Raw genomic sequence first — 8615 nt, 5'->3', positions numbered from 1 at the left:
TTGTTCATTCCCCCTCTACCCCATAAGCCAAGATGGTCTCCCCATCTCAAGACCTTTAACTTACTCAATGTCCCCTTTGCCTTGTAAGGTGACATATCCCCAGGTGCTGGGGGTCAGGATGTGGACATCGCTCTGCCTACCACTGGCACCGAGCACATGAGCCTGCTTTGGGGGCACCAGGCTGGAACTCTGCCTGCTGCCTCCCTACCGACTCTGTTCAAAGTAGAACTCAGTGCGGACGGAGGGTTCAGTGTCCTCGGCGAGTCGAACCGGCTGCTGGGGCTCAGCCGGGCCACAGAGAAACCAGCCGGGCCAGGCTGCAGCCTCGAGCCTGAAGGCGGAGCCCACGCTTCTCTGGAAGAAGGTGAAGCGTGTGGCCTGCTCGCCGCCCTTGTACAGGTCCTCGATGCTCACATCCTGTGGGGGCAAGCGGCCGGCTGCAGGGTGAGGCTGCGGAGGAGGCTGTCAGCCCTGGAGGCCGCAGGGCTTAGCCAGTGAGGGACTGGGCAGGGAGGGTCTTTACCAGGAACGGCCTCCTGAGGGCTGTGGGGGACAAGGGTCTTGGCCCTGGGTGCAGAGGGAGATGGCGGAAACCTGCAGGAGAGGGACGTGTGGACCTGGCAGGGCACCCACAGGTGGGAGCAGAGATGCCAGAGTGCCCTGGAGGACAGGCAGCTCTACAGGGTCCCCTAGAACAGAACACGTCTCACCTCCAGCTTCAGGGCAGGCCCCTCTCCTGTCTCCACACAGGCCAGGCAGCGCCTGCCTCCCTGGATCCCCAGGAAGATGGGAAGTTGGGTGCGGTCCAGGTCTCTGTTGGGAAGTATGCAGATCTTCTCTGGGAAGGAAGAGAGAAGAGCACCAGGGCATGAGGGGACCCATATCACAAGCTCTGGATGAGCTGCGTTTAGGCAGGAACTGGGCCAGGGCACAGCAGGATGAACTAGGATGCCTTTAGGGTCATGCTCTCTTACTAGGAGGGGGTCTCAGGTGTTCCCTGTCTCTTCTCACTGTCCCCAGATGCAGGAGGGAAGGGGAGAGCATGTGGCAGGTCCCGGCGGCGGAGGCTCAGGGCTCACCTGCACAACAGTTGTCCGCATCAGGGTCTCCCACCAGGATCTGGTCGCCTCTTATGTACAGAGCCTTCTGATCGGCATCCTTAATTCTGGAACAGATGGCAATGCTGATATCACCACTGAGCCCCAACCCTACACCATAAGTATAGGGTTGTTCAACCTATAAAGTTGTTCAACATACTAAGTATCTGGGGTTGTTCTCCTCCTACAGGTGAGAAGGGGCAGGTAAGGACCAGGTCATCTTAAGGCAGGAAAGGCCTCCTGGACCTCATCAGAGGCTGCCCCTCCTCCCTTTACAAGGCTTGGGCTCTGTCAGGCTTTCAGGGCATTGAGGGGAGCGGGTGCCATCTCACTGGGGGGTGGGGGCGAGGGCGGGGGGCGGGGTAGAGAAGTTTCTGGATGATGTAGCCCTTTTCCACTGCCTTCTGGAGAAATCTCCTCAGGAGGCTGAGATGTCTCTGGGATACAGTGAGTCTTCTCCTGGGTTTTCTGGGCCTGCCCCAGTTATCCATAGATGTTTATTCTCTTATTAAAAGAATCAATTGAGTGTATATTAAAGTGTGGTTTGCTTTTCAGATATCTAAGCACTTTTTAATAGAAGAAAATCCATAAATTGGAAAAAAAATTTCTATGTGATGGTAAATAAGCCTCACGGTTCCCTATACTGAGCAGGTGAGCTCTGGGACACCCATATTATGGAGGCCAAGTAAGGAGATCGGCAGAAAGCTGGAGCAGCCTGATGACAGCCGCTGGGCTTGGCCGTGGTGGTAATGGTGGCCTGGGAGGGTGACTGCGTGCCTAGGGCTGAGAAACCATGCTGAGTGAGCGTGTGCAACCTCAAAGCCGTGTGGGCTATTAGCTCAGTCACCTGGCTGGTTTCAGAGACATTTGTCAGCCATTCTCAGGCCTGAGGAGCCGCCTTATTTTCCAGGGCAGAGGCTCAGGGCCAATGCCACTGCCTCCAGGAGAACTTCCTTTCTCAATAACAGCTAATTACAATACCCTTAGCTAATGACTATGTGTTTAAAGCAAGTTCACTTACACAATAAAAAATAAACATCTGAGGAGCCTGGGCTTGCCAACTGGTCCTCCAAGACAGTGTGTAATGCATCTGCTGGCCAGAGTCTATTTGGAGACCTGAACCCAAGCTAGATACCCCAAGGTAGGCATCTGTCTTGTCATTTGCGTGTTTTGTGCTTGTGTCTTGACTTCCAGCCACGCTGTAACTTCCTGGAGCCCCGACTGGCCCATGTCGGGGCAGGATGTCCGTGCGGGAGCTGAGGACAGGCACCCCAGTGGCCAGTGTATTTTATTTTCATTACATCCCATCACCTTCCCTAAGGGCTGGGGTAATTTACATAAAAAGTCATGGAGAGTAAAGAGTAAACTGTAAGTAAACACCCAAATGTCGAACAAGATAAAATGCAAGTAAGACACAGAAACCCGGATTAGGAGTGAGGCCACAGAGGCCAGCATATGGAGGTGTTGTCACTGAGCACAGAATGGTCCCTGAGCTTTCAGAGAGAGGATGGAGCAGCACAGAGGATGTGCAGTCTGGGCCCTGGCTCTGGGTGACATTCGGGAATTTGTTTAACCTCTGAGCCTGTTTGTCGATCTGTAAAATGGGCTTAATAACAATCTTTCATGGATTTCTTAGGATGGAGACAAGAGAGTAAATGGCTGGCACCTTGCAGATGCTCAGGAAAGAGACTATTGTTATTGGGGTGGTGATTAAGCTTAATTACAGGGCATTCGAGGTTTCTAGGGTAAGAAGGAGGCTTGCCCTTCTGCCTCGGCCTCTTTCCCTCCCCCGAGTCATCCCCAGGCTCCTGACCAAGAAAAGGAGGACTTACATGTAGTATCTTGCCATGGGGAGGGAGCACATTCCTCCAATCCCAGGTGACTGGTCCTTGAGGGAAAAGAGAGAAGGGCTGTGAGAGGAGGGCAGTGGAGCTGGGGGCAGACATCCCGTGTGCCCCAAATCCCCAGGCACAGGGTGGAAGGTCCCACCAGGCCGCTGTTCCATAACTGGCCCCCCAAGGGGGGGGGTCTCTCTAACCCCATACACTCCAGGCAGCGCTAGTCCCTCTCATTTGGGCATCTGGGAACAGGTCGAGCTGGCAGGGGTGTGAGCTTGAGAATGTGCCCTGGTGTCAGCTCTGCGAAATCAGAGAATACATTCCCCAAATGGTTTCTCCAGGAGCACTTCCCACGCTGAGCCTAGGGGGTGGGCTGGAGCCTCACAGCTTGAGGATGGGCTCACTGGAACCTCACCCCACTTCCCAGCGGCATAGTCACCACAGCCACCCGCCCCCTCTGAGCAGGAGGTGTGGACCCTGCCCTGCAGAGTGAGACAGCTTGTTCTGAGGGACTGATCGCCTTGCCCAGACTGTGGAAGAGAGACCATCCAAACCCTGACAAGCTCCTGCCACTACACCACGTGGAAACAGGACAGGCTCGAAGTATGAGTTATCAAAACTGAAGCCAGTATCCCCATATAAACTCCAGATCAGGTAATCTGCCCCAGAGCTTTACCCTAAAATCACCTTCCAAAGGGTTGGTCTGGAATCTAGTTTGAAAAGAACCAGAGCAAATTATGGCCTGAGTGTGGTAAGAGTTGGAAAATAGCCCAGAAAAGTAAAATGCAAGGATGGCTAGGGCTGAGGTTTACCGAGCAGGTAAGATTCTCACTAAGAAGGGGAAAGTGAAGAAATAAGATAAGAGAGTAGAAAATAGAGGGGGTGGGAGAAAAAAAGCAGTAGAAAGAAGCAGGGCTCAGAGAGGGAGAGGGAGGCAACGAGGGTGCATGGAGGCAGGTGAGAGGACAGGTTGATGCTGATAGCGGGCTCCAGCCACTGCAGCAGCACCGAGCTCCAAGGCCTGGGTGTGAGAAGGAGGTGAGACTGAGACAGCTTTAGTGCTGGATCTGTCTCAGCCCATTTCCTGTCTCGGGGCTTTGTGGTCAGAGTGAGGGTTGGTGGGAGTAAAGTATAACAGGGCGCCGGGCAGGACTGCAATTCTGGGAGATATTGGTGATGTGATCAAAGTATTAAAGAAGCCTTCTTGCTTGGTAAGTTCATCCATTGCCCTCATTCTAATGAAATATAAGAGATTGCCCAAACATTTAGTCACAAAGATCTTCACTACATTAATTTCACAATAGCCAGAAGTTAGAAATAATCTAAATGTTCAATAATAGGCCATTGATTTAAAAATTATGGAAAATTTAGTACAGTAAATAAGAAAAGTATGTGTACATTAAATATGATATTGTAGAAGCAGATTTTATGACATAAAAATGTTCCAAATATATTAAGTGAAAAGTGCAGGATATAAATCATGCATAGGTTATGATGCCACTGAAATCCACAAGCATTCGAAGACACAGAAGCAAAGGATGCCCACATCGCTACAGCACTGACCTGTGGTAGCAGGGTCATGAATGGTTTTTATTTTTTTAAGATGTTAACATTCTTTCTATATAAATATGAATTTCAGTTTTAGTATAAAGTAAAGTAAGTTTTAATTTTCTTTTTAATCCTCACCCTAGGATATTTTTCCATTGATTTTTTTTTTTTTTTTTGAGAGAGAGAGAGAGAGAGTGGAACGGAAGGGGAGAGACAGAGAGAGAAACATTGATTGGTTGGACCCCAACCTGGATCCAGGGATTGATCCTGCAACCCAGGTACTTGCCCTTGACCAGAATCTAACCTGGGACCCTTCAGTCCACAGGCCAACGTTCTATCCACTGAGCCAAACCGGCTAAGGCAGTTTTAATTTTTTTAAGTGAGGTGTTCAGATAAAGTCACTGGCTCCCAAAAGTGCCTGCCCATTGAGTCACCTGGGGGCTCTTGATGAGTCTTTCCTGGGCTTGGCGTGATCCTAGTGATCAGCCAGGCTTGGACCGCTAGGCTAGCTCAGTTCTCTCTCTGGTGAACATGTCATTCATTGGCAGCTATTGCTAAAAGCAGATCTGATTCCCTCAGTCTGGGGTGGGACCTGAGACTTTGCATTTCAAACTCGCAACCAAGTGACAATGCTGCTGGTCCCGGGACCACACTTTGAGTAGCAAAGTACCGGATGATCCCCCAGCCTAGAGAGGCCCACAGCAGCATGGCCTCGACGAAGCCCACCTGATGCTGTGCTCTCTCTCTCTCAGCCAAACTACGGGGGGTCCTTTGGTTGTGGCAGCAAAAGTATGCGCATCCTAGTAGCTGTGCCAAGGTCTGGCTGGGGTAGACCCAGTAGAGGGCCCTATGTGAAGCTGGACCAGCAGGATTCCCAGTCACTATCAGCTCAAAGAACCGGCAGAAATTCAGGGCAGCTGAATCCCCTGGAACTCCAGAAGCCTCCATTCCTGGCATAGCCCCAAATTCTAGTGTCTCCCCTACAGTTTCCCACATCAGCCCCTGCCTAGGTCCTGGCCACACTGTGATGGAGTGAGGAGGAGGGAGAAGTCCGTGTCTAGTCCATTAGGGAGCCCAGGGGCCTCAGTCCCTCCCAGTGTGCCACACACTCCATCCCTAGAGCTTTTCCTTCTCTTTTGCCCCCAAGTGGCCTTTCACTGGACTTTGTCCCATACCTCTCCTTAAACACCATCTCTGGCTGTCACAGAGCTCATCAGTTCTGTCTTGGGTCACATACCAGCACCAAATAGCCCTGGACATCCTCCATGTTATTTGCACACCATCCCTATCCTATCTTCTTTTTGTCTCCTACACGTGAATATGTTCTCTAAGACCCACATTAGCTTCTGTGGCACCAAATCTAGACTCTTTCTCAATCCTCTGATAGTTGGCCTCTGCCCCTTGGAACCCTTGGTTGACTGCCTCCCTTCACACCTCTCCATGTCCTCCTCCTGGATGTTGTAGATTCGCCCTTCCTTTGGAAGCATCCTTAACACTGGAAGCCACAAGTCAAAGTCCTAAGCACTTCTCTTTCATTTCCCAGAGCGTTTCAATTCACCCATTTCCATAACTGCAATGATCATGTTAGTCTACACCCCCAAGTCCAGACTGAACACCCCAGTTTATCTCCAGCAGCTACAGGACACCCCCTTCTGGACATCTTGCCATCACACCTAACCAAATATCTCTAAGATAAAATTGATCACCTCCTGCCCACCCACCCCCAGTCCAATCTCCCAGTTTCATTTCTCCCACCTACACAATCTTCCTCCAGCCAGTGATATTCAAAAACCTGAGGGTCATTGACCATTTTTCCCACATCTCCTGACTCTATGTTTGATTTATTAACAAGTTCTGATAGATTATTCTTTAAAATGTAACTTTGTTTTCTTAACAGCCATTAGACCTTGCCTGTGTTCCTGGTTTTTCTACCTTCAATCCAGACCAACATGGACTCATCTTCTAAGTACTGCTCTCACAAATCCCCGCCCAGCTCTACAATCCACAGTGGCTGCCTTTCACCACCCTCTGGCCCAGATCTACTTGTATGAGCGTGTCTCACTTCTCCATGGACACTGAGCCACCCCTCCAGGCATACGACTTCTTCCTACCTCCCAATGGCCACACTCAAGGCTGTCTTTGCTTCCTCTGCCTCAAAAGTCATTCCTCCTCACTGCTGTCCACTCTGACCTGTGGCATTAGGGTCACTGAACATGGAATCATTATCTATAGGTTAAGTGCCTAGTTCTGCCAAATTAATTGCCAGCTCAGAGTAACAAGCCATACAAGTTCACTTAACCTCAACCCTCAGTTTCAGCATCTATAAAATCATGAAGTTAGAGTATGTGGTTATTAAGAATCAGATCAAACTATCTATGATGCCGTGACTCAGAGTTTAATAAATCTTTCCTTTACTATCACACCCTGCTCTGCACTCCTATTAAATTTCACTGTATTGTTTATTGTTCTATCTATAGACATTTGTTTCCCTTATAAAAATTAACATGATCTTGCAGCCATAAAGCATGGCTTGTAGCTCCCTCTAACCTCCTTCTGACACAAGTGGTGCTCATGGGCAGGACACAGAACCACCCAGCGAATTTAAATGGCGAGGTGGGCTCAAGACCTAGTGCTACTACTCGTTTGTATTCAACCTTGGATAGTCCCCTTTATCCTGGGCCTCCAACTTATCATTGAAATGAGTGGCTGGCCCAGGCAGTACTTTTAAAAACTAAGTTTTACACAGAAACTTGAATGTAAAATGGATAAAAGGGGCCTGCTTTTGCTGAGTCAAGGTGTGATGGAGACAGCAGAACAGGCAAGCATTGTCCTTGAGCACTATAGTAGGCACTGGGGTATCTCTAAAAAGCCCAAACCTCTCCAAGCACTACTGAACACCACTGGCCTAGAAAATTCCTCTGGCATTACATTCTAAAGTCTATAGTTCTAAATATTAACATTATCTTGATTCAACTTTCTCCTCCAATTCCTTCTATGTGCCCCGGGACTTACCCAGCATCCCATAGTGTTCTGTGGATAGAACATCTTGTCATCTAGAGAGTTGCCAGGAGGAGTTAAGGAAAGGGGAATATTGGGGATATTGATAGAAAGGAGAAGAAAATAGAGAGAACACTGCCTGCCCACTACTGACCTGCAGATCCTCGGTGCCTGGAACCGCCAACTGACTTCTCCAGGGCACCTGCCTGGGTTTATACTGTCTGATCTGGTGGGTTGGGCCTGCAGCATCTTTAAAATTGGCTCCAGGATGGGGAAGAAGAACCTGGGGATTTCACAATGTCTACAGCAAGTATGGGTAATGAGAAGGTGGGGGTATTAATGAATGTTTGTTTGCAGAAGCCCAGCACTGGGCCCCTGCTCATAGCTACTGTCATTGACACTGTTATTGGTGGTTTGGGCCACTAGATAAACAATGCTGGGATCAGATGTCCTCATGTTGCCTTCCTTTTGGTACCCATGGGCTCCATTCTAGGCTTAAAGGTGTCAGAGGCAAGTGGAGTGAGTCCAAGGGGCCTAAGGGCAGAACGACCTCTGATGGCTGAAGCCAGGCAGCATGAAAGTGGGGCCTGACTGCATATGAGTATGACCCTGTTTGGAATGATGGGAGGGACATCCAACAGCTTGAATCAACTTGACGAGACAGAACGTCTGAGGAAATCCACATTCAGAGGACATTGAACTTAGATCATCCTGAACTGACCAGGTGCCATGTGCCCTGGATGACTAGAGCACATGACATGGTGTGAGCAGGACCAGGGTAAACACTCAGCCCCTAACTGACAGAACTTATCTCAGTCCATCCATCTACATATCTGTCCATCCATTCATCCAGCTACCCACTCACAAGGGGCAGAACACTTATGTGTAGTATTCTCTGGGGACCAATGCCTTATTGTAATTCTTCCTCTCAGGACATTTGCAAAGTTCCACGCAGGGCTCAGGGAGGAAGTGGAAGAGGTCAGTCTAACACCCAGATACCTGCAGAATGAGAGATAAGAGAAGATGGGCAGGAACAGGACCAGATTTCTGTTTTCTAAGGCCAGCAGTCATTCTTGACCCCCTCTCTCAATCTCTTGCCCCTCTGTGTAAAGGGCCAAAGCGTGGGGTATGATTC

At 49.7% G+C, this 8615-nt stretch overlaps 1 protein-coding gene across 1 annotated transcript; it reads right to left on the bottom strand.

Annotated features, from left to right (window-relative positions):
• Window positions 1-204: 204 nt before the first annotated feature.
• On the bottom strand, window positions 205-2961 carry IL1F10 (interleukin 1 family member 10). The gene is made up of 4 exons (XM_008160253.3): window positions 2930-2961; window positions 1080-1165; window positions 711-838; window positions 205-417 (listed from the first exon to the last, which is right to left on the bottom strand). Exons 1-4 carry the CDS (start codon window positions 2959-2961, stop codon window positions 205-207), a joined length of 459 nt encoding a protein of 152 aa, XP_008158475.2.
• Between the last annotated feature and the right edge of the window lie 5654 nt (window positions 2962-8615).

Source organism: Eptesicus fuscus, chromosome 16, assembly GCF_027574615.1.
Source record: "Eptesicus fuscus isolate TK198812 chromosome 16, DD_ASM_mEF_20220401, whole genome shotgun sequence".
Lineage (NCBI taxonomy): Eukaryota > Metazoa > Chordata > Mammalia > Chiroptera > Vespertilionidae > Eptesicus > Eptesicus fuscus.
The sequence above is the reverse complement of the archived record's forward strand: the minus strand, read 5'-3'. Positions and strand labels throughout refer to the sequence as shown.